At 40.8% G+C, this 24,194-nt stretch overlaps 10 protein-coding genes across 10 annotated transcripts; 4 read left to right on the forward strand and 6 right to left on the reverse strand.

The window, feature by feature from the left end:
• Positions 1-139: 139 nt before the first annotated feature.
• On the reverse strand, positions 140-1,754 carry V1514DRAFT_342151 (uncharacterized protein; the record flags this gene model as incomplete). Its single annotated transcript, XM_066929087.1, has 3 exons — positions 140-754; positions 818-1,676; positions 1,735-1,754. The coding sequence occupies 3 exons, from the start codon at positions 1,752-1,754 to the stop codon at positions 140-142; spliced, it is 1,494 nt and encodes a 497-aa protein (XP_066783933.1).
• A 170-nt stretch (positions 1,755-1,924) lies between these two features.
• V1514DRAFT_329047 (uncharacterized protein) lies at positions 1,925-3,270 on the forward strand. Its single transcript, XM_066927287.1, has 4 exons — positions 1,925-2,146; positions 2,213-2,294; positions 2,357-2,513; positions 2,568-3,270. The coding sequence occupies exons 1-4, from the start codon at positions 1,984-1,986 to the stop codon at positions 3,081-3,083; spliced, it is 918 nt and encodes a 305-aa protein (XP_066783934.1). The 5' UTR covers positions 1,925-1,983; the 3' UTR covers positions 3,084-3,270.
• A 9-nt stretch (positions 3,271-3,279) lies between these two features.
• V1514DRAFT_305477 (uncharacterized protein) lies at positions 3,280-5,427 on the forward strand. The gene is made up of 2 exons (XM_066925655.1): positions 3,280-4,690; positions 4,765-5,427. The coding sequence occupies exons 1-2, from the start codon at positions 3,323-3,325 to the stop codon at positions 5,236-5,238; spliced, it is 1,842 nt and encodes a 613-aa protein (XP_066783935.1). The 5' UTR covers positions 3,280-3,322; the 3' UTR covers positions 5,239-5,427.
• Positions 5,428-5,660: 233 nt separating this feature from the next.
• On the reverse strand, positions 5,661-7,470 carry V1514DRAFT_342154 (amidase signature domain-containing protein; the record flags this gene model as incomplete). Its single annotated transcript, XM_066929088.1, has 3 exons — positions 5,661-7,033; positions 7,114-7,376; positions 7,439-7,470. The coding sequence occupies 3 exons, from the start codon at positions 7,468-7,470 to the stop codon at positions 5,661-5,663; spliced, it is 1,668 nt and encodes a 555-aa protein (XP_066783936.1).
• A 2,329-nt stretch (positions 7,471-9,799) lies between these two features.
• V1514DRAFT_347089 (acyl-CoA dehydrogenase/oxidase C-terminal) lies at positions 9,800-11,743 on the reverse strand (the record flags this gene model as incomplete). Its single annotated transcript, XM_066929287.1, has 8 exons — positions 9,800-10,207; positions 10,260-10,424; positions 10,473-10,781; positions 10,832-10,879; positions 10,935-11,277; positions 11,332-11,357; positions 11,442-11,656; positions 11,710-11,743. The coding sequence occupies 8 exons, from the start codon at positions 11,741-11,743 to the stop codon at positions 9,800-9,802; spliced, it is 1,548 nt and encodes a 515-aa protein (XP_066783937.1).
• A 220-nt stretch (positions 11,744-11,963) lies between these two features.
• V1514DRAFT_319376 (thioredoxin-like protein) lies at positions 11,964-12,841 on the forward strand (the record flags this gene model as incomplete). Its single annotated transcript, XM_066925933.1, has 5 exons — positions 11,964-12,145; positions 12,201-12,287; positions 12,340-12,415; positions 12,468-12,678; positions 12,735-12,841. The coding sequence occupies 5 exons, from the start codon at positions 11,964-11,966 to the stop codon at positions 12,839-12,841; spliced, it is 663 nt and encodes a 220-aa protein (XP_066783938.1).
• V1514DRAFT_367148 (uncharacterized protein) lies at positions 12,658-14,635 on the reverse strand. Its single transcript, XM_066929857.1, has 2 exons — positions 14,393-14,635; positions 12,658-14,342 (listed from the first exon to the last, which is right to left on the reverse strand). Exons 1-2 carry the CDS (start codon positions 14,481-14,483, stop codon positions 13,024-13,026), a joined length of 1,410 nt encoding a protein of 469 aa, XP_066783939.1. The 5' UTR covers positions 14,484-14,635; the 3' UTR covers positions 12,658-13,023.
• A 91-nt stretch (positions 14,636-14,726) lies between these two features.
• On the forward strand, positions 14,727-19,964 carry V1514DRAFT_329060 (kinase-like domain-containing protein). Its single transcript, XM_066927288.1, has 5 exons — positions 14,727-14,854; positions 14,922-15,168; positions 15,225-18,466; positions 18,523-18,695; positions 18,743-19,964. Exons 2-5 carry the CDS (start codon positions 15,064-15,066, stop codon positions 19,912-19,914), a joined length of 4,692 nt encoding a protein of 1,563 aa, XP_066783940.1. The 5' UTR covers positions 14,727-14,854; positions 14,922-15,063; the 3' UTR covers positions 19,915-19,964.
• Positions 19,965-19,974: 10 nt separating this feature from the next.
• Positions 19,975-21,196, reverse strand: V1514DRAFT_292411 (uncharacterized protein). Its single transcript, XM_066925342.1, has 2 exons — positions 20,401-21,196; positions 19,975-20,308 (listed from the first exon to the last, which is right to left on the reverse strand). Exons 1-2 carry the CDS (start codon positions 21,152-21,154, stop codon positions 20,037-20,039), a joined length of 1,026 nt encoding a protein of 341 aa, XP_066783941.1. The 5' UTR covers positions 21,155-21,196; the 3' UTR covers positions 19,975-20,036.
• A 194-nt stretch (positions 21,197-21,390) lies between these two features.
• On the reverse strand, positions 21,391-23,001 carry V1514DRAFT_279243 (uncharacterized protein; the record flags this gene model as incomplete). Its single annotated transcript, XM_066925007.1, has 2 exons — positions 21,391-22,301; positions 22,362-23,001. 2 exons carry the CDS (start codon positions 22,999-23,001, stop codon positions 21,391-21,393), a joined length of 1,551 nt encoding a protein of 516 aa, XP_066783942.1.
• Positions 23,002-24,194: the final 1,193 nt, after the last annotated feature.

Here is a 24,194-nt window from a genome sequence, read left to right on the forward strand (position 1 = left end):
AGATACAAGGTCGAGCCGTTGCCGTGGTGGCATTCGTAAACGAGTATGTATGAGTTTGTTCATTCTTAGGTTGCAAACTTATAATTCACCCTCACCGGACGCCAACAACCAAATAAATAAATAAATAAATCATCATGCACTATCTCACAAATTTCTTCAATGCAGCTTTACCTGCATTTAATTTTTCTTTAAACTTGCCGCCCTTGGACGAGCCTTTCGCCGGGCCACGAGCGTAATCATATCTGCTGTCGCTCTCCTTTTTCCGTCGTGCGAACCAGTCGTCTCTGTCGGCATCCGAATAGTCAAGTTGCCGTGCAGGCTTGTAACCATGCTTATCCGAACCTTGTCCTCTACGTGAATCCCAAGGTCGACTTGAACTGGCCTGGCCTCTGTCTCTGCTGTCTCTATCCCTGTCTCGATAGCCGTCTTCTGAAAATCTCGGCCATTTTCGCCCACCGGGCCTGTAGTTGTCCCTCTGTAACGCACTGCCATTCGAAAGACTTGCACCAGTCGAGAAAGACTTTTGGGTAAATCCGCGGGTAACACTCTCGAGATGAGAAGACAATTTGTAATTCGCTGGCAAGTTGTGTTTCGTGAACGCAGATTGGTTTATGAACGGTTGCATAAATGGCCGTTGCTTATGGCAGTCATCACCATAGTGACCTTCTTGCGAACAGTTATAACAAAACATTGTCGAAATAGGTTTCAGAGACTGGTGCGTGTACGAATAGACGCTCCAAATCGAAGGACATGTCTAAATTCATTCCGTTAGTGTTGAGTTTTTCCACTTGTGCAAATTGAAAACCGAAAGCCTTACCTCATATCCGTGTCGGGTCGATCGACATGAAGAGCAGTAGATATCTTTTCTTTGCTCAACGCATGAAAACGAGGCGTGGCCTAGCTTATTGCAATTCGAACACCGCTTGGTCTTGGGGCAGTTCCTCGCAATGTGATCACCCATTTCTCCGCAATTGGTACAAACGATGGCCTTACATTCACTAGCCATATGACCAGGCTCGTGACAGTTGATGCAAACAACGACATGCTGGTTTTCCAATCTACCAAAATACCTCCCTTCACCTCGTACATCGACTAAATCATCATTAACCGTGTCCGAACCTTTCTCTTTTCTCTGCTCTTCAATTTCAACTAATCGTTTTTTCGAAGCAGGCTTTACCAGCCGGTTTGCAGGCTCATTTAAGTCTACGAAATCATCTCTCGCGTATGTGTCATCAACTTCGTCGTCGTCGTCGCCGTCGCTAAAAGGATTTTCAACAATTGTGATGACGCCGTCAACCAGCATTAGCTTAGCGAACCTCGGTGGCCTTGTGGCTCCCTTAATCGAATTCGAATCGGCCTCGACTTCAACCACGCTTCGCGTTTCCGACTCGTCGTCAGAACTGATCGTCAGAAGTTCATTATCTGCAGTTCGATCTTCAATAGTGATGGGCGATGTAGCAGTCTTTCCGGAGCCCTTGCGATTGGTTACGGCTTCATACCGGCTGTCGTGCTCATCGTCGTCTTCGTGATCCGAAAGCCTGCGTCTTTTGCTCGGCGGTGCGTTATCTTCGTCTTTGTCGTATTCGCTGACAATGTTGTCAACAATCTGGCGAAACAGCTCCGTGCGCACCGGAGGAATCGACTTGGAGCCTATCACAGGCGAACCTGGAGGGGAACTATAAATCATAATATTAGATTTCATGCACGAGAGCACTGTAAAACAAAAATCGATACTTTTCTGTTTCGTCAAGCATTTTCCACACAAGGACGATTTTTTATGATTTTTTTGTGATTTTTTCCTTTTCGACTCTTCTGCCATTTAAAGTTCGGAGCTTCGGCGGCGACCAAAAAAAAAAAAAAGCGGAAAATTGCCCCATTTAGCTAATCTAGAAATAAAATAAATAATTCGAAATTTACCCACATCAACCACCCGACTTGCACTTCACCACTTTTTTGTTGCAGGAACACTCTCCATCGCTCATCATGTCGGCAAAGTCGAAAGAAAACATTCTTAGCACTCCGCTTCACGGGATTTACATTCCGTTTGGGCTCATCGTTGTCGGTACCCTGATCGTCAAGCGGGAATGGATCGTGTACTCGGTCATTTTTGCTCTCACTCTCTCGGCATTCAAAATTTACAGAGGACGTGAGTGGGAATATCAATTGGCGTGCTGGATACCTCGAGTTTTATGCTGATTCGTTTTTGCTACAGAACCGTCGAAAATTCTCAAGCCTGACGTGTTTCAGGAATTTCCGCTGGCCGAGAAAACGATCTTGTCCCACAACGTCGCCATGTCAGTACTTCTTGTTTATCTCGCTTGTTTGGTCATTGAGGGCATACTTATGATTTGTCTAGTTATCGGTTTGCCTTGCCGCATCCCAACGATATTCTTGGCCTCCCCATTGGACAGCATGTGTCGATTGCTGCTTCAATTGATGGCAAGGAAGTCATTCGATCGTATACCCCAACTTCTTCGGACGATGACCGTGGCCATTTCGATCTTTTGATCAAGGTGAATTGCCATCGTCATTTTCATGAGCCATTAAAAATATGCTAATTTAAATAGTCTTATCCTACTGGTAACATTTCAAAGTATGTCGCTGGTCTCCAAATTGGCCAGACCATCAGGGTTCGTGGTCCTAAAGGCAACATGGTATATTCTCCCGGTCTGGTGCGTGCTTTTGGTATGATTGCCGGTGGTACCGGAATCACTCCCATGTTGCAGATTATTCGAGCCATTCTCAAAAATCCGGCCGACAAGACCCAAGTCAGCTTGATCTTTGCCAATGTTAACGAAGAAGACATTCTTCTCAAGGACGATTTAGATGACTTGGCTGCCAACTACAGTAATTTCAAGGTTCACTATGTTTTAGATAATCCAAAGGAAGGCTGGACTGGAAGCGTTGGTTACGTTACAAGTGACATTATTAAGGCGCACTTACCTGCACCTGCATCTGATGTCAAAATTCTTTTATGCGGACCGCCACCTATGATTTCTGCTCTTAAGAGAGCGACAACTGATCTTGGATACCAAAAGGCCAAGCCGGTTTCTAAGCTCGAGGACCAGGTCTTTGCCTTCTAGGTTATAGAAATATAAAATAGATAATGCATGGTTCATTTTTTTTTTTTTTTTTATTTAATTTTTATTTTATTTTGCTGCTGTATAAATTCATATTCATTATTATTGTATTATTATAGTGCTAGTCAATTTTATTTGCCGTGTCGCGTTGAAAAGCCCACGCCAGCAAAATTAATTTATAACGTTTAAACCTTTGCAAGCGCGCTCAGAATCAACAAAGCTCTTCAAACCAAGCAACACTGATGGCGTCTCATAAGGAAGGGCCTCCGAAGTACGAGGCAGTTTTGCGTAAACATTACATTGCCTTTGCATCATTTCTTAATGTTCCGCCGGACTTCATGGAGCGGCTGGCGTCGCCAAACCAAGCAAAATCACGCGACCGTCTTCATCGCATGCCCCGTGGACCTTTTGTCGAGCTTTCAACCGATGTTTACGATGAATTGCAACGAAGAATTGCATTAAGAAACGGAGTATCTAACATTCCGTCTGCACTGACATCTCTGGATGAATTCAATGTTCGCCGAAACGCGACGCGCGCGAACCTGGGCTCGGTTCAGGAAAAACGATTTATTGACCTCCTTTCTGACGTGTTTTACGAGCTCGTCAAGCGACTGCCTATCATTTCTTCTTCTTCTTCTTCTTTTTCTTCTTCTTCGTCTTCCTCTTTTCATCCATCTTCAATACCTGGCATGCAGTTGTCTTCTCCGCCGCCACCTCGTCAGCAAAACAAAGCTCAGAGCCAGCAATCGCAATCGCAATCACCAACTCCACCTTCTCCGCTTTCAACAATTTCTTCAATCGCGTCTTCCATCGATGCCACGCAAGGAAAACCTGTTCCTCGCAAGCTTCAAACAAACACAATCATTCCTGCAGAGTTAACCATTGTCGAAGATAGCGATGACTCAGGCAATAATCACGAATCATCATCTGTCGCACCGCTCTCGCCCACCAGTGTCGATGATCACTCTCTGCTGAAACCTCTTACAACACGGCGTGTTAACCTGGTGGAAGAAGACATTGACGAGGCGTTTAGGCCGTCACCAATTAACGTGCCCGAGAACAGTACGGCTTCGAATAATGGGTTGCAAAATCACTCAAATATTACTCAACAAGAAACATATTCTGGATTGCAGAGACAACTCGACGAATTGCTGGTCCAAAATCAGGGCAAGGATGACGAAATTAAAAATTTATCAGACGCCCTGGCAACTGAAAAATCATTAGCCGTGGAAGCTAATAAAAATTTAAATGACGAATTGTTCAGGTCAAACGCGTCCAACAAGAAACTTGTCTTGCAAATTGAATTTATGGAGACCGAGCTGGAAAAACTAAAGATAGGATCTACTGAGCAACAAAATCAAAACAAAAGCACGAAGGACTATGCGGATCTTCGGTCAAAATACGAGCAATTACTACTAGAGCACAGCAACTTAAATATAAAACTAAAAGAACAAAAAACCATTACTGACCAGATTCAAACGGAGGCATTAAAATTAGTTGCCGATCTGAAGTCTTATTCTAGCGTAGAATCTACAAATCGCCAGGAAATTGAGAGACTGAATAACCAGATTCGAAAATTACAACAAGAAAATTTTGAAATACAAGAACGGGTATGTTAATTAAGTTTATATGTTTTTTTTTTTTTTTTTTTTTATTTTTTTTTCACATTTTGACCAAATTTTAGGTGTACCATAATATTCCGCTTAATAAGTTATCAATACCAGATCGTTCATCAACACCCGATCGTTCTTCACCATCGTCCTCCATATCACAATTTGTAACCGAATCTGGCAAGATTTCGTCTTTTAATTTGTTCAAGTTTCAGTCCAACATTGACGGGTTTATTAAACTTGCTCCATCATCAGCTGAATTAGAATTTCAATCTGATTTTTTTGAAATTGTTCGTACTTTAATCACTACTGCTCTTGCCATCGTTGCTGAAGCTGCCATTAATGAGAATGATCCGTCTTTGGTGAAATTGCGGTCCAAAATTTCTACAAGTGCAAATAACTTGGTCATTGCTTCAAAAAATCATGTGATTGCTGGTGGATTATCACCATTGTCAATTCTTGATGCTTCGGTTGCTGGCTTGTCTGGCAGTGTGGTTGATCTAGTTCGAGCAGTGAAGATTAAAGATAACACACAGTCTGATGTGTGATGTACGCACTCATGGTTATACAAGTTGAGTGGGTTTTTAATTAGCATGTGGGTGTCGGTATTGTGTAATTTGCATTTATGCTATTTATTAGAAAAAAATCATGCATATATAAGGTATTAGTTCATGCACGTTGCCAGATCTGAAGTTCATGACAGCTAAATATTATTTGGACTATAATAATGACTACCAAAATTACACATGTCCTTCGTGACGATGAATTTCTTCATACCATTTGTTGTAGCGCAAACTTGCAAAGACGATGAAAATATTTGATATAAATTATCGCTCAACCGCTGCCTCGATTTATAATTCTAAAAAGGACACGTAGCGCAAAATAAGTAAGCTTTAAGGCCATTAAAACAGCAAATATATTACATCTATAGGTATTAACCTATATTCTATAGAAATCTTTTTTTTTTTTTTCAAATCTCGTTAAGAATTTTATACTCAACCCCAATATCTTTTAACGCGTCGATCGTGTGCTCCATAATTTTCAAAACTTTTTCTTCCTCCAATCTTCGACCGACGATTTGCACACCAACTGGCAAGCCATGCATCTTTTCTGGATCATAATTTTTGTAAGTGCTCCTGGCTATAGCGTTGAGCTTGCTAACATCAAACGATTCCGGTAACTTATCCAATTCCTTGTCAACTTTGGTAACAGGCATGACTCCGGCAGAATAGTCAGCCAAGTTAAACATGGTTGAGTAACCCACATTACCATATGCATTATACATGCCGTCATGAGGAAGAGCCGGAGTTGCGTTAGGAACGGTAACAAGAAAGTCGATGCCACTGTCCTTCCAAGCTCGGAAGTACTGGCTTTTGTATCCTTCACGATCCCATACAAGGCCCATGTGCTCTATCATGGTCTTGCGATTCCAATCACGCAAAAGAAAAGCCGTAACGTGATCACCCTTCACGTTTTCATACCACCAGGCGTAAATTTTTTTAATAATCCTAGGTAATCTTGCCACCCGGAACAGCCAAGTCACGCCTTTGTCATATGGCTCCCAGGCTCCAATTTGTGATAGGGCCATGTCGCCAGCATCGGCAACGATTAATTGCGTGGCAATTCTTAAGCCTTCAAGTGGAGATGGTGGTGAAAATTCGACAATTTCATGACCTTGCTTTTTCAATGCGTCAATCGTTAATTGTAAAGCCCTTGCACAGGCAGGAGATGGCGTTATTATGCCATCATCATAAATTACTCCGACTTTCATTCTGGATGGAAGCGTGACTTCTCTCCACGGAATAGGGTGCACCGTGTAATCATACTCCCACGGTTTTAGGTCAATTAAAACTTTGAAAATATATTTTAAATCTTCAAAAGTTCTTGCCATCGGACTGTGAATCTGCGTGATGCCATCTTGACCTTTGATCGCGGCCGAGTTTCCAGCCCTAGGGATGCGTCCGTATGAAGATCTAACAGTGTAGCAACCAGAGAAATGCGAAGGCACTCGCACGGATCCGCCAACGTCCGTGCCAATTCCAATCCTTGATCCACCGTATGCCAAAAGTGCTGCTTCACCGCCACTTGAACCACCGGGAGCGTATCCCTTTTTATGAGGATTCTCAGTGCGTCCAAACAGGTTGTTATAACTTTCATACGAAAGTAATGTCATGGGAATATTTGTCTTACAATAAAGAATTGCACCTGCTTCTTTTAGCATTTGCACAATTGGGGAGTCTCTTTGAATAGGCTTAAATGCATGACAAGCAAATCCCATGGTTGAGTCATAACCTTTGATGGAAACAGTGTCCTTGACTGAAATTGGAATTCCGGCAAGTGGTCCTGAAAAAAAAAAAAAAAGAGCAAAATCAGTAACCAGGAAAAAAATACTACTACCGCAAATTTTTTTATGCATAAATTACCCTTGGTGTTGCAGGTCTTGACTTGCTCTTCGGCATCTTGAAAAAGTATCTCTGTTAAACAATTCGTATCTTGATGAGCCTTCAAGGTGCGCTTGCCATAAGCATGAAGAATATCCAGTGGCTTCACAACCCCATTGTTTACTTCCGATACCAATTGAGAAACAGGTGTTCGCACAATTTCGATTTCAGACTGGGTTAATGGTGATCCGTACAAAGGAGTCAATTCATGAATTCGGTCCGCCCGTTGCTGCTGCTTGGCGGCACTATAATATTAACTTGCGGTTAGCTTGTTGATAATTTTTAATGCAAAAGTCCAATTTCGTACATAGTCTCTTTTAGACGGTAATAGCTTAACATGACTTGCTCATATCATAAGTAGCAGGTTGAGAAAAAAAAAATACCAATACGAATATATATAGGTTATATTATTGAAGATAAGCGATAAACTCAATTGGTACAAATACAGAAGATAGTGTCTTATCAGGGGTACGATAAATAAAATATATTTAACGGGTGCCACAAAAGTAAATAGGTATTGTCATTCAATCAAATTTTTCATTAAATTTCATTTAGAAACTGATATTCGACTCCAAAATATCTTAAAGCATCAATAGTTACTTCCATCATTTCCAATACTTTTTCTTCCTCCAAGCGTCGCCCCACAATTTGCCCTCCTGCTGGCAATCCATGCATTTTCTCAGCGTCGTAATTTTTATAGGCGCCTTTAGCAGTGTAATTCAAACCACTAAGATTAAAAGTTTCCGGCAATGCGTCCAGATAATTGTCAACTTTTGTGACTGGAAGCACGCCCGCAGAATAATCAACCAAATTGAACATTGACGCATAGCCAACTGACGCAAACGAGTTGTAGTTCCCATCATGAGGAATGGCTGGGGTGGCATTCGGAACCGTATTTAAAAAGTCTACCCCGCTGGATTTCCAGGCGTTAAAATAAAAAATTGCGATCGATAACTTTCACGATTCCAAACCAGGCCCATGTGCTCCACGATTTTCTTCTCGTTCCAATCGCGAATAAGCGTGGCCGTGTCATTATCGCCTTTAATTTTTCAAACCATCATGCCCAGATACGTTTTAAAACCCTGGGTAGGTGTTGAACCCAGATAAATTTGGCAACACCAATGTCAAACGGCTCACCTCGATTAATCTGAGTAAGCGCAACTTTCCCAGCGTCGGCCACGATTAGCTGAGTAGCAATTCGAAGGGCCTGTAAGGGCGACAGAGGAGTGAACTCAATAATCTCATGCCCTTGCTTCTTCAAGGCATCCACAGTTAATTCAGGGCACGTGCACAGGCAGGAGATGAAGTTACCACGCCATCATCGTATATGACCCCAATTTTCAATTTGGCTGGTAATGTCACGTTTCTCCATGGAATAGGATGCACAGTAAAGTCATACTCCCATGGCTTCATTTCAATAATCACTTTGAAAATATACTTCAAATCTTCAAAAGTGCGGGCCATTGGTGAAAAAATAGAGGTAATGCCATCCTGGCCCCGCATGGGTGCGGAATTACCCATGCGCGGGACGCGACCAAAAGATGATCTAACCGTATAACACCCACAGAATGTGATGGCACGCGAACAAACCCTGCCACATCAGTGCCTATTCCAATACGACCACCGCCGTAAGCAAGAAGGGCGCCTTCACCGCCAGTTGAACCTCCCGCCGTAAATCCCTTAACGTGGGGATTCTCTGTGCGACCAAACAGGTTGTTATATCTTTCGTAGGATAGTAAAGTCATTGGGATGTTGGTCATACAGTATGGTAAAGCGCCGGCATCTTTCAAAAGCATGACAAGAGGAGAATCTCGAGCAACAGGTTTAAATGCATGACAACTGAACCCCATGGTAGAGTCATAACCGCCAATAGAAACCGTGTCTTTGAAAGATAATGGAATTCCAGCAAGTGGTCCTAGTCGCATGTCAGCATATTTCGGTTGGCTCACGCACCTGAAGTATTGCAAACCTGTGCTTGTTTCTCGGCATTTTTGAACAAAATCTCCGTCAAGCAATGAGTATCCTCTTGTGCCTTAAGAGTCTGCTTGCCATACGCATGCAAAATGTCAATTGGCTTTGTGATTCCTTTGTTCACTTCTTTGACCAGCTTCGAAACCGGCGTACGCATGATCAAAAATTCATTACTGGTTAATGGGGTTCCATAAACTGGAGCCAGCTTATTAGTGCGATCTGATTGTTCCTTCTGCTTCGCCGCACTTTGTTCATGAATTAGCAAATCAATAAGCAACCATAAAACAGCCGAAAGTGGCTTTTGGGGAAATACCTACACAATTTGTTTGTACTTATAGAAAAAGGTCATATCCAAGCTTTGATATCAGTTATTCAACATCATAAGCCAAAAAATTACGATATGTCAGAAGCCATTCCATAAGTTATAGAAAGATATGACAGGGGATGATAGCGTCGATAAGTGTAAGAGGTAGTTAATGATAAGCTCCACAAAAGTTAAGACAAACTTTAAATCGATACTAGGTTTGTAATCGTTTAAATTGCAACCTACACAATATTCAAACCATCACATTAAAATTTCCTACATCAAAATTCTCAACTGATCATAGCTTTCCTCTTTGTTTACCATCAGCGGGAACATCTGATTTAAATTCCCTTCCATACACAATATTTGCATCTTTGATAACTTATGTCAGTCTCATGGAAACTTCCAGTCCATTCGGATCAACATACCTAAAGACCAGCTGGCATAATCAAAGACTAATGACTTCTGCCCGAACGATGTTGTGTTATCATTCTTAAACACAAATCGCCTAGCAACCTCAGTTGCGATGATATCGTTATCCCTTGCTGCGTCGGCTACAAGAAGAGATCCACAAATAAGATCATTAAAAGTTAGCAACACGACTCGCGCCTGAATCCGAAGCGTCTCAACGTTAGTTCTTTCAACATGGGTCTTCCAGTTTTTAAATTCAGCGCGAAGGTAAGCGCCAGTTATGGCCAGTGAACCGGTTGTAGCCGAAAAGGTTAATTTTTCAATAACTCCAGTCAAAATTTGCAATGAGACATCTTGCCTGCGCTTAAGTGCACGGATAAAATCGTCGCTCTAAGTTGTTATCAATATGTATCATTTGGGCAAGAAAAAAAATTTATCTTACCAAAACATTAGTGGTACCTTCCCATATCGACAAAACTTGAGCATCGCGCTCTAATCTTGCAATATTGATTTCTGGTTCATTTTCCAAATATCCGACTCCTCCTAACCCTTCCATACATTCAGACACCCCGGCAAAACAAATCTTTGCCGTAGCGGCTTTTACAACCTATTTTTATGTTATATTATATAATAATTTATGAGCGCACACACATACCGATGTTAAAATTCTCAGTAAAAATTTTTCTTCTTTAGTCGCGACATGACATTCAACTTTTCCAAGAAGTGAAACACAAAAATAGGTGAATTGCATCACTGCTCTAAGCTGAACTTCTATTTCTGCAAGGGTGCGAACATGAGCTGGAAGATTATGGAGCAAAGTCCCAGAAACTTTGCGAACTTTAGAGAATTCTTTTGCGATTTCGAGAGCACGTCTTAGAAACGATATGGCGCTGACGCTGTTATGGATTCTTGTGATTGTGAGAACAGTGGCAATAACTGGAACTCCTCTAGTACGCGGCCCAATCTATTGCGTTATATAAGATTGCTCTAATTATGATCGTCGTTTAAACTTACTAGCTCGGCATGTAATCCATTTAGCTCTAGTTCAGCAGTAGGTAAAGCCTTTGTGCCAAGTTTTTTTTTTTAATCTCAAAATATTGGCCCCTCCTTCTTGCACATATCCCAAAAAGCAGCTCAAGTTCTCAGTTTCGTTCTCGCGAGCAAGCAGAATAGCGACATTTGAATCGGTTGCGCTTGAAAACCATTTAAACCCACTGATTAGGTATTTATTGATCTCGTTCGATACTTTTGTTGCAAATGTTTCCGTACCGGATACATCTGAACCTCCAGATCTTTCAGTCATCCACTGACCCGACGTCCAAAACTGGGACGGATCGCGAGTAGTGAGGTGCTGGAGCACATTGTGATCAGGTTCATAAATCTCAAGGACACGAGCCAACCCATCTGTCATAGCAAGAGGACATGTAAAAACAGCAGATGATGGACAATAAAGATAATACCTGCAAAAAAATTGTTACCACATGTTTTTTGGAATTTTATGATTTGTAGAGTACTTTGAAAACTGGATAATTCTGCTAAACTGTTGGTATTCGCGTTCAAACGCAATCGAAACAATTCCAGTTCAAGGTAAATAAATTGATATATATTGTTTGGATTTTGTAACTAACCCTTCTTTGGCAGCAATGTCTTTTAATTTTTTCCAGCCATTGGTAGTTACTAGCTTGTTGATACGGTTGCCAAATGCATCAAATTGTTCAATATGGGGACAATTTCTTTCTGCATCAGCAACCCAAGAAAAAATTTCTTCGGAAACTACGTAATCGCCAAAGACTTGAAGATCTGGAACTACATTTTTAAGGATGTCACCGGGAATGTATTCTGAACCGATTCATTAGTAATCGGGCCCAAGTTGGCCTATAAAAATTGGTTACGTGCGATGTAAAATGCGTTGAAGAGCCAGGTCATTACAGTACTGGTTCTTGAGACGAGGAGTTTTTTGAATAAACCCTGAACACATGGTTGCAGCTGGCATCTGTGTAGATAGTAGGCTGATTGATTACAACTCAAGCGAATTGCATGATCCGAATCTACCCCACATTTTGAGGAACCTAAATTTGTATCAAAATTTCTTCGACGCGTTTTCGCGGTTGTTGGAAGCTACGTACTATATGCACATTTTACAACAATGGATTCAACTACAGCAGCGGTATTAGACTCGTATACTGATGCGATAATTGCTCAGGACAAGACCAAAGAAATAGATGAAACGTCAGATATCGACGACGAAGAATTTTTAGAGTTATTAGAACAGGATGAGGCCGCGCTAGACGCGTTTAGAGAGAAGAGGATGCAAGAGCTACACACACAGTATGATCTGTAATGTAAAGAATTTGAAGGTTTTTTTTAACTTGGAGATGGACAGGATGAAAGCTGCAAGGCATCTACACAGTTCAGGTCACGGCAGCTTGACGGAGATATCAGATGAGAGAGAAGTCCTTGAAATAACCACGTATGAGGTAGCCAAACTTGCCAACGTGCAACTGAAACTAAATATATGATAGGAACACGAAATACAGTGTTGTGCATTTTTTTCATTCGGCGTTCAAGAGGTGTGAAATCATGCAGAAACGGTTACAGGTGAGACACACCATATGATCTCAAGCATGGAATTATCACTAAAAAGCGGCAGGAATTAACAGCAAAACATATGGCTACTCGATTTATTTCAGTAAATGTTGATAACGCGCCATTTTTAGTAGTACGGTTGGGCGTAAAAGTTCTTCCTTGCGTCATGGGCTTCATCGACGGGAAGGAAGTCCTGCGCCTGATTGGCTTCGAATCTCTTGGAAACGGTGATAATTTTTCTGCAGAAATGTTAGAGTTCCAACTGTACAAGGGTGGTATGTGTGACATAAACTAAGTATAACATTTATGCGCTGTTCTAACGATTGTACAGGTGTTATACAACGGAAAATAGGAAAGATCAGGAGAGATGACTCGATTTTGAAGTTTGGAAAACAGAAGGCTGGTAGTGAAGATGATATTGACGATGACTGGGACTAATCGTTCTCAACGCTAAATGATATTAATTTTCTTAATCTATACTAATACATCCGTACATAAACCATGTCCAAAAATAACGCCTAATATTACACAATATCCTGAAATACAGAATAACACACGCCAAGTTATGGTTCACCTAGTGTCATACTATATTCCGTAGTTTGTCCTTGCCTCTGCCCAAATTATTTTCTTTTAGCTATCTCTCTCAATCGCCTTCTATTAATCTCAGCCGACTTGGTCTTGATAGATTCCATTTCAATAACTAGCTTTCTGAGCTGTGCTTCGAGCTCCTTGTGTTGCCTGCGTTCATTGGTGAGTGTCAGATTCAGCTCTACAAATTGTAAATCTTGTGATTGTGCATATTGCGTAACGTTATCTGCATGCTTTTGAACGTCTTCCAAGAGTCCCATCAATTTCATCCTTTCATTTTCTGCATTCTTTTGAACTTCATCCAAAAGTCCCACCAACTTCACCCTTTCATCCTCTGCCTCGTCAAACCTACTCTTCCAGTAGATAGCATCCTTGTCTTGTGAACCTTTTATTCCCATGTTGTGTTCGCGTTCTTTACCTTCAGCAATTTTTTTCTGAACAACAAGAATTTCAAGTTCGTTATTATTTTCTTTCATTTGATTAAAAATTTTATCCATTTGATTTTTTTCTTTAGCAACTGTCTGATCTGAAAAGTTTTTAAACGTCGGCTGGTTATCATTTTTTCGTAATCGTCGTTCCCGTAATTGCTTATCAACTGAACTAATTTTTTCATCTCTCGTAGAATTTTTCAAATAAAAAGCAGGTTCAATTGCTTGAATTTCTCGTCCTTTTTGAACATCTTTTAATTTTTTGGAGTATGTTCGAGGTGTCTCCGCCAAGTCTAAGGCCGCGATGCTAACTCTAGGCGTCCAGGGACTTGGAAATTTGCCGGGAAAGGTTTTTGGGAGACCACTTCGCAATCGTTCCCCAAGCTTTTCTTTAATCGGTTCAGAATTCTCATTAGTAGTCACAAATGAAACTGTCTTTTTTATGGTAGCCGTGCCCGGTGTTCGCAATATTCCGTGATGAGGATTTCTTGTAGGTGTTTGAAGTGTTGGCGTAGACGGAGTCGTACGTTCCTTTGTAGATTTAGGAATATTGTAATGTAACTGAGGATCATTCGAAATATCCTGCGCGTTTATATTCCATGTGTCTTCACGTTCATTTGGGTTTGCGTTTTCTTTATTCGCAATCGCCATTTTGCGAAGCACTCTATTTCGCAATGGTTCCGATTTTTTTGTTACTTCATTATTTAAGTATTCAATTACCGGCTCCTCCTCCTCCTCCTCCTCCTCCTCCTCCTCCTCCTCCTGCTCCTCTTCCATTTCTTCATCCCCATCGCTTTGAAAATCAAGTGCGTTATTGTAAATACTAGGCGGTTTGGGTGTTGCAATCAGATCATTCTTTGTAAAAAGATTCCCAATCCCTTGAAGTGTCCAAGCAGTTGCCGCTGGAGTGTTGGGTACTGAGTCTATAACATGTAAGTATATCGTTTTGTTTAATATATAATTTTTACTATACCTGTGGTAACATGATCTTCCCCCAATAAGTATCTATTGATCGTTACTTCATCGGCTGTTCCATCAAACAACCAATCCAGAAGGTTCGCCATAAAGACAGTATAATCAAAATATGCAATTTAAAATATTCTGTACATTATACAGGACAAATGTTTAAGTGATGTCCGTAAGACGCGTCCTGTGGTGGTGTTAAACCAGGATTCAACTAAAGTTGTGTTTGTTTTGGTTTATGACAAAGGCTCGGTTGCGCGGCAATAGCACGAGACCCTCACGGGGACAGACAGCTTTTAATATAGATTTTTCCATGATTCATAGATCGCGACGTATCTTTTAATGACTCTCACAGCACTCGGATCAAGTTTTCCTTTTCTTTAAAAGGAGTTTTTCACAATTTTTTCTATTAGTTAATATTATTTTTTGAGATCTTATTAATGGCAGCTTAAGCAGCGAGCAGTGCCTAGAGGTATGGTCTGAATGTCATTCTCATTATCAATTTATTTTGATAACATCTGTGTTCTAACATGATCAAGGTGTCCTCTACTGCGTGCTAATAGCTTAGTGGGCCGAGTCAAGTACAAGCCTTGACTACCTCAGTATTAAAATTATTGTCGCAATTTTTTTGCGGTATCTATTTTGTCAGATCAATTCCGTTTCCGTAACAATTTGTCGACCATGGCGAAGGATCACTACATAGAAACGCAGACGAATGAAGTAGAGGCTCTTAGAGCGATTTATATGGATGATTTTTCAGAGAATATATCTAACGCAGCATGGAATGTATGTATTTGGTTTTGATGATATGTACTGTGGCAGCGGAGCTAACCGGATCATAGAAAGTTGCAAGCCCGTCCTTTAACATTGGGCTGAAGGCGCATGGCGACGGTACTCAGCCGAATGCACCATCCCTTATTCTTAAAATTACAATGACTGCTACTTATCCTCGATCAGCTCCGATTATTTCCATCGAGCAACCACAGCATATTCTTCCGAGTCAACTTAAGGAAATTCGTAATTTTATATCTAAACAGATAAAGGAGTTTTTAGGTCAAGAAATGATTTATGAAATATCGACTTCAGTGCAAGAAATGCTGGAAGAGTTTTTAGATTCGTTGAATTCGTCTACTTTGGAGGATGAACGCGTTAAACGAGTTGAAGAAGAAAAGGCAAAAGCAAGACTGGAAGCGGAGGCTAAAAAACGTTCGATTGAGCAAGCAAATTTGGAGGAAGAAAGAGTACTTGAAGATATGATTAAAGAGGAAATGAGACGTCGGAAAGATAAAGAAAAGGAGAAAAAGGATCGCGCGAAATCTCACATTCAGGTTGACGATGAATATATGGATGACTCGGTCATATTTGATCGTATCATCAAAACTAAAAATGCTGATGGAATAAGTGTTTCGTTTCGTCGTGTTGTTGGTAAGATACCTCTCAATACGGATTGTGCATTTGGGAAGTTGTACCTCGTCAAGCCACAACTTTCAACTGATGTTCAGTGCGATACTGGTTTCTTGCTACATGAAATCGAAGTGACAGAAGACTATTGGAATACGCCGGATGGGAAGAGAGAACTTGAAACTCTTGAAGAAGAACTGAATTCTCTCAAATTTCTCAGACACGACAATGTAGTGCAGCTGTTAGATTTCCGGATAGCCAGGCTCGCTTCAGGGTGGGTTATTGATATTCTTACTGAGTACCCTAGTCTAGGTACTCTTGATGATTTGCTTTCTACTGTTGGGACAGTAAACGCTAGTGTTGCACGAGAATGGACAATTCAATTACTCGACGGAATTGAGGATATACATAAACGAGGGTTCTATCATAAAGCAATCGATTTGCAATCTGTATCACTTTTTAAGGGCAGCGGTTTATCAAGCACCGTTGCAAAAATTGCAAACGTTAGCTATATGGCCAGACTAGAAGAAATGGATACTAGTCACCCATTTATTAGTAAATTTCCAAAGCCACTAGTACCGCGAAGGTGGCCGCCTCCTGAATTTCGTGCCGATGAAAATATAAAACCGAGCAGAAAGTCGGATATTTGGGATTTTGGTGTTGTTTTTCTTCAAATGATAGCCGGAAAGTCTGTCACGCAAGAATATCAAAACCCTCAGGCGCTTATCGACTCAATGGAGCTTACAGAAGCTTTATATGAATTTTTATCTAGGATTTTTAAGGCAAATCCGAAAAAGCGCCCATCTGCATTTGAACTATTGCCTTCACAGTTTTTACGGAACAGTGCACCAGCTATTTCAAATTTGCCTTTGACTGTACTCTCTAGCAGCCCAGCAACTGCAATGGCAACTAGTATGTCGTCTTTTCCGATGCATAGACGTGCGAGCTCGTCAATTGATGGGCGCAGTATGAAATTATTACGAGAAGACATGTCTAGCTATAATGCTTCCTTCCGTTCCAGATATCTTCAAGATTTTGAAGAAAATCAACTTCTTGGAAGAGGTGCTTATGGTGAAGTCGTTCGCGCCAGGAATAGACTTGACGGTCGTTTCTATGCGATTAAGAAAATTAGGCATACTCAGAATAAATTATCTAGCATTCTTGGTGAAGTAATGCTTCTTTCGCGTCTTTCGCATCAATATGTAGTACGCTATTTTACTGCGTGGCTTGAAGAGGATTATGCATATCGTGAGGACGGAATAACTGATGATGATTCTGCGAATGGCTCGGATAGTGAGGGTAGTATTGACCCACAGATGTATCAGTCCCAAGAATTATCATTAAGTGGATTAGACTTTATATCAAGTTCGATGCAAGATTTAAATATAGAATTTGGCTATGATAGCGATGATTCAGTTCCTCAAGAGGACCACGAAGATGGGTCGTTAAAGAATGCAGTCATGCGTCGCTCGGTTCTTGGAGGTCAGTCTGTCAGAAGCACCCTTTTCATTCAAATGGAGTACTGCGAGAAACATACGCTTAGTGACTTGATCAAGCAAAATATTTCAGACTCACCAGATGAATATTGGCGATTATTCCGGCAGATTCTAGAAGCATTAAGTCATATACACAGCCAGGGCATTATTCATAGAGATTTGAAACCAACGAATATTTTTGTTGATAATGGCCAAAATTGTAAAGTTGGTGATTTTGGATTGGCAAAGAACGTGCATATGGAGAAAAGTTCAAGCCAGATAACTGATATCGGTGAAGATCTGACAACTGACGTTGGTACTCCGTTTTATGTGGCAGTGGAAGCCATTGGTGGCGGTAACTACAATGAAAAAGTGGACATGTATTCTTTAGGTATCATTTTTTTTGAAATGTGCTATCCGTTGAAAACAGGAATGGAACGAGCACAAGTTCTAAACAACTTGCGAAAGCCTGGAATACTTTTTCCGCCAGATTTTTCTCCGGATAAAGCCAAGCTTGAAGGTCGTATTATTAGGTCGTTGTTAGATCATAAGCCTGGTAATCGACCAAGTGCGTTAGATCTTTTGGAGTCAGGTCAACTGCCAGTTTACATTAAGGATGAGCAAATACAGCAGACAATCAGAAGCCTGACAGATTCAGATTCACCTTGGCTGAGCCAAGTGCGAGAGGCTTTGTTCTCACGGCCACATGACCTTGTCAAGGATGTTTTGTATGATCACCTAAAAAGAGATACTTGCATAAATGACCTGGTAGTGCGAGGTCAAGTCAAGGAACGTCTTGTTTCTTTATTTCGTTGTCACGGGGCTGTCGAGGTACCAACGCAGTGCGTGGTGTTTCCAAAGTCCCCTGTATCAATTCCCGCTAACAGATTTCAATTGTTGGATGTATCGGGCACAGTATTACAGCTACCTTATGATTTGACTTTACCTCACGCGAGATTTTTGGCGCGCGCCAATCCTCCCTACAAACGAAGCTTTTGTTTTGGGAATGTATATAGATCTGATGAACATGGAGGCAGCAGTGAACCTAAAAGTTATGGCGAAGTCGATTTTGACGTGATGTCACAAGATCCGGCAGATTTTCCAGTGGCAGAAGCTGAGGTATTGAAAGTTCTTGATGAAGTAATTCACGAGTTTGTCCCCGTAAAGGATTCTCAAATTTGCTTCTACCTAAATCATTCAGATATTGTGTAAGTTGAGAGCGGTCGTGAGAAAAAAAAAATAACCTTTTTACTAACAACTTTAGTGACATGATCATGGACGCTTGCCGAATCAATCAAGCCCAAAGACCGTCTGTGATGGTTGTATTAAGCCGATTGAATATTTCACTTAGCATGAAAGATGTTAAAAATGAGCTGAGAGCAAAGTCAGCAATTTCCTCTGCAGCTCTTGATGACTTGGAGAAGTTTGATTTTAGAGGTATGTAATTCAATTTAACGATTACTTTTTGTTAATTTTTATCATAGATGATATCGATAAAACCATCAACAAACTTCAACGACTGTTTTCTGCTTCAAACTATGTTAATGATCGTTTCAATTTTGTCGTGTCTCATCTTCGAAAAGTCAGCCAATTCTTGAATAAATTTGGAGTGAGGAGGAAAGTCTATTTGGTACCTCTTAGTAATTATAATGAGCGGTACTATCGACGTGGCGTAATGTTTCAGGCTGTCTTAGATGATAGGAAGCAGGCAGTGATTGCTGGTGGAGGAAGATATGACAGCTTAATCAAATATTATCACATGTCCATTTTCGGCGATCGACCTGTTGGAGCTGTTGGTTTTAATTTAGCTTGGGAGCAATTAGTCCTGTTTGTCCAAAAGACACAGAAGCAGTCTTCAAAAAATCGAGATAATATTCGATCATTGAATTACTACAAATCGCATTGTGACGTTTTAGTGGTCAGTAGTTCTTCTGATAGCGCTACTCGAGGGTTTGGAATGGACATCATACAAGAGCTTTGGGCAAACGGAATCAAAGCTGAACTTGCTTCTGCTGGTACTTCGATAGACTTGCATCTTAGTTATTCACGCAACTCGGGTATTAATTGGGTTATTATTGTAAAGTCTCAAGTGAACAACCTTTCGGCCTCGTTCAAGCCAATAAAGGTTAAAAACATGATCCATCGAGATGATGTAGATCTTGATCGAAATGAGATTACCGCATATCTTTTGCAAGAAATTCATGATCGAGATCGGGCCGTTTTGACTAGCGCGCGGGCAGCAATCTTTGCTTCTTCGTCCAAACCTTCTCAGGGTTCGCAAGATGTTACCATCATAACAAACGATCCAGAGAAAGGTGAAAAGGGAGCAAAGCAAAATAAAGGTGGAATGAGAAAACTAAATAAACGACTTATTGATGAGAAAGCGCATGAAGGCGTGTCTTCATGCATTTCATCACTCTCTGAGGCACCGGTATTTGCGGTTGATTTTAAAGTTGACATGCTTGCCTTAATATCAGCGGCTCCGTTAACGTTGGATGGTTGGCGATCGATTATTAGTTCAGCACCAGCATCCCAGCGCCAGTACATGGGCCGTCTATTTGACGCTTTAATATCTGAATCTGATAAAGGTACCAAATGGGCATTAATATATTCCTTTAGAGCAGAGAAAACTATAGTAGTGGACATCGAGAGATAAATAGGGGCAACATTTTACGTGATATCTTGGTTAATTTTTTTTTTTTTTTTTTTTTTGTTTTTAAGATTTCTCAACTTCTCTCCAATTAAATAAAAATAAAATAATAATTACATTCTTATCCATCAAGTTTTTCTCTTTTTAACTAATGATCGTGATTCAAGTTCTTCCAAAAATTCAAGAGGAACGAGTCGTCTTACTGCTTCTGCTGCTTGCTCTTCAAGATGTCGTTGTTCTCTAGCCTTTGCCAATGGATTCGGATCTATTGTTGCCCAACGCACGTTCAAAATTTCACTGTGATCTAGTGATTGGTGTGCCATTGCTTCTTTGGCAAACTGTGCATTTGCTTCATTAACGTAGGTAATGAATCCAACACCTCTTGTGTTCAGAACTCGTACTAGAAAAAAAAATTGTTAGAAAATCGGGAATAGTTTCTTTAAAAAAAAAAAAAAAAAAAAGAAAAAAAAATTTTTCTCAAATAATACATACTTCTTTCAATATCGCCCCATTCTGCAAAATGCCTGGCGACGATTTCTTCGATATCGTCAGACGCAAAGATCCTGCCAACGTAAATCGTTCGGTTTTGTCTTAAAAAACTTCCCACGCCACCCATGTCATCTCTATAATCTGATTTTTTATCTCGACCGAAGCAATCCACGTTTGGATTAAAAATATCAGTTATTTTAGGTAACCTGTGAAGATAATTGCAATCTTTTCCATGTGGACATAGACCCCTGGCAAAAAACAAGCAAAAATAACTTCCAGGAATCTTATCCGCTCGGGTATATCCTGCATCTTTTGCAATATTACACCTTCCATCTGCATGTATTTGTCCGCCGTATTTATCCTCTCGGTCCCCTCCGCTCCATTTGTTGTACCAGATATTGTATACCGTTCCGGTCTGTTGCGGTGCTTGCTTCTCCTTGAGTTGTGACGGATCAACCTGTGACCTCGCCGGTCTCTTTCTCCGTTTTGGTTTGCCATTTTTGTCTAAAACTATTTTTTCAATCGTTTTCTTATCTGATTTCTCAATCTGCGGATCGTCGTCGTTATTGTTGTTGTTGTTGGCTTGATCTGACGCCGCCAGCGCCACAGCGGTGTCTTCTCCGGTTTCCAACACGTTCACGATCTCCTCGCCATCTTCATCATCGTTGTTATCCCTAGGCTTTCTATTTTCTAAACCTTCATTCAAATCTTTTGACACATCAGAAACGTTTTCTCTTTCTTCAGATTCTGAAGCCATGATTTGGTTTGCCAATATTACCAGTGTTCAGCTGTATATATATCGACGAGTGGTAAATAATTTAGATTGTGTATTATGTAATTAAACAGGTTTGATTAGTTAATTTACATAAAAGCACGAATAGGGTTTAAGGTATTTCATTTCGGCTGTGGCTTCATCCTTTCATTGTTGATATTATAAACAATGCACATTCTCATATGCAAAAAAAAAAATTATTATAAATACATGATTAAATTTTATTCGTCGTCACTAGAAAAGTTTTCTTCATCTAAAATTGATCGCTTGACAGTCGTGTTCTCTAATTTTGTTGATTGTGGTGGTTGAGTTTGTACTTGGTTTAAACTCGGCGAAGATAATGCGAAACCGTTTGCCGTTAGCTTTGCATGCGCAATTTCGTTCGTGCCATTCGTTCCAGATTTCACCGGAGTCTTGCGACCGTATTTTAAAACAACAGTTTTCCTTCTTGGTGACAAACCTTCATTGTAGTTATTGTTGTCATCATCAACATCTTCGTCATCACTGGGTTGGTCTTCGGAAACAAACTCTGAGTTGTCTGATTCCAGTTCCACGTCATTCACTCGAATGACATCTTCTTCTTCATTTTCATCTTCATCACTGTGATATTCAGAAAAATCCTGTGCGGAAGAAAAATTTTGCCGCGATTCATCAGTGCCTGGATCAGTTCCAAGTGGCGCAGGCGGACGCCTGCTAGCCCTTCCTGAGGCAGTAGTATATACCGTATGAGAAGATGCATCAGTAGTAATCGGATTATTTCTCAATGTGGGCTTGTCTGACCTTCGTAGTCCTGAATCTTCATCAATGTCATCGACCGCGTAATCAATTCGCCTGCCACGCGTCCTGCCATGATATATGCCGCCCGTAACCTCAGCAGCAATAGCGGCCTGATCTTTTTGAACCTGTTTTCGTTGTGAGCGATACGTGGTCTGCAGCCGTTTTTGTTCGTTGGATTCTAGTCGATTAAGCTCGCTTGCAAGCTTTTTTGTCAAAACCTTGGTCAACCTTGAATTATCGTCTTCTAATTCTTTAACAAATGCTGATATCTCTTCATGATTACTAGCTACCGATGTCCAGTTTACAACTCGCCGTCGCGGATTCGTTTCTCTAAAGAGCCTGAATCGGGTGCCATCTTTTCAAATTAGAATAAACGTGCGTTTCTCAAATAATTCTTTTTTTCTCCTCTACTTACTATTTCCTTCAATAAGATAGTACCTTCGCTTTTGGCCATCTATTCCAATTGGCAAAACAGCAAGTGGCGAATTGTGATCATCTTTTGTCCGGTTACCAGGATAACCTGATATTATCGCTGATCTGACCGCTTCTGATGATGATAACGCCCATAACAATAATATGATCAAAAATTCAAGCCGTGATTCCCAATCCATAGTTTTGAACGTTTTTCCGCCTACAAATGGTCCACCGTTTTGAATCCCCCATTGAGCAATTCCATAAGTGCTTAAAGCTTCTTCCAAAGCTCGCCCATAAAGACCAATTTCAATGTTTTTTTTCCTATTGAGTGCCAGTGTCAACGTTCTACACATAAATGCCTCCACTTCCGGACTTGGTAATTGGGACACGAGCCCTTCTTCAAAATCCTGCGGTCCAATATCTGGAACGCCGTTGTACAAATTAGCAAATTTGCGACGAAACATGACCAGCACAGATATTTCGGGAGAATTGCTAGGCACTCTTGAGTCTTTGACAAGACCGTTTCTGACTGTTTCCGAAGCAGAAACGTCTTGCGATTCGTCTTCAACCTCCTCTTCCCGTTTTTCATCTTCGCGGTCCAATTCCAAATTGTTATCGTCATCATCTTCATCATCTGACATTAATTCTTCATCTAATACTGATGAAATCTTGGTCTGTTTCTGTTTTTTAACCGGACCTGACGATGCAACCGCGGCAGCAAACGCGTCTTCGTCCCGGTTTCGCTTTCGTGCAACCAAGGATGATCGACTTGGCTTGACCAGCTTCAATATACTTTGCTTTTTTATTCTTGCTGATTTCTGCTGTTGCTGCTGCTCATCAAACCGACGAATTTGCATTGCCAAATCTTCAGGCGGAGGTGACAGTGAAGAATCGCTCATTCCAGACGACGTTGTAGACATTATTTTTGTTCAATCTTGGCGTCGAACGAGTGCCATTCACACGCAATGAAACAATAAAGCCTTGAAACAAGTATTGCAAATATCTAATTGTGTCGAATTTGGAAGAATTTGACTTGGTTAATGTTTTGCCTAAATCATCAATGGTAATTGTTCTGTTAGATTAAAGGGCACTATTAGAGACGACACGAAACCCGTGAATATTAAAAGAATGCGACCTTAACGCGTTAACGCATTTCTCCTCAAATCTACCACGGCAAACATATGCGAAGTACAATACCTTGTCAAATGAGAAATGTTAATGAATGTGATAAGACTTTGGCGATACTGGAATATGCTTACAAAATATGGGATAACTATGTTTTATTAAAAGTTGGTCTTGATGACTGAAACTTGTGCTTCGCTATGTACGTGCTAGCTCTTGGTCAACCAGATCGCACGCCCTCTGGAGTTCAAACCAGTATGCATATTAACTCTGCAGGTGGACAGGTAATAGCGTGTCAGTAGCGACGAGACTAACTTTTGGAGGTCTGGGATTGCATCTTCAGGTAGGACCAAAAAAGGTGGACCAAGAATGGCGATCGGCCCATCCTAGAACGAATATCTGGGGATTACTATCATCTCTCTTTGGTTTGGAGAACAAGGTGTAATCCCGGATTTCCGAAAACTATTTTCATCACTCTACTGACACGCCATTATCGTCGTCCTCTCCCGCGTTTTGCCATCACGAGAAAGAGGTAATTTAGTCAACTGTCCAAGACACCTTCAAAATTAAAGTCAGAGTTTACGAAAAGCAGCGATAATGTGATGCATAATGAAATGGGTTGGTTATAATTTTAAAGATTTATTTAATGTGCTTACGTTACGAATGAAGTGATATCCTATGATGCCTTGGTTTTGCGTGAATCTGACCCAAA

Source organism: Lipomyces japonicus, assembly GCF_038497905.1.
Source record: "Lipomyces japonicus strain CBS 7319 unplaced genomic scaffold V1514scaffold_14, whole genome shotgun sequence".
NCBI lineage: Eukaryota > Fungi > Ascomycota > Lipomycetes > Lipomycetales > Lipomycetaceae > Lipomyces > Lipomyces japonicus.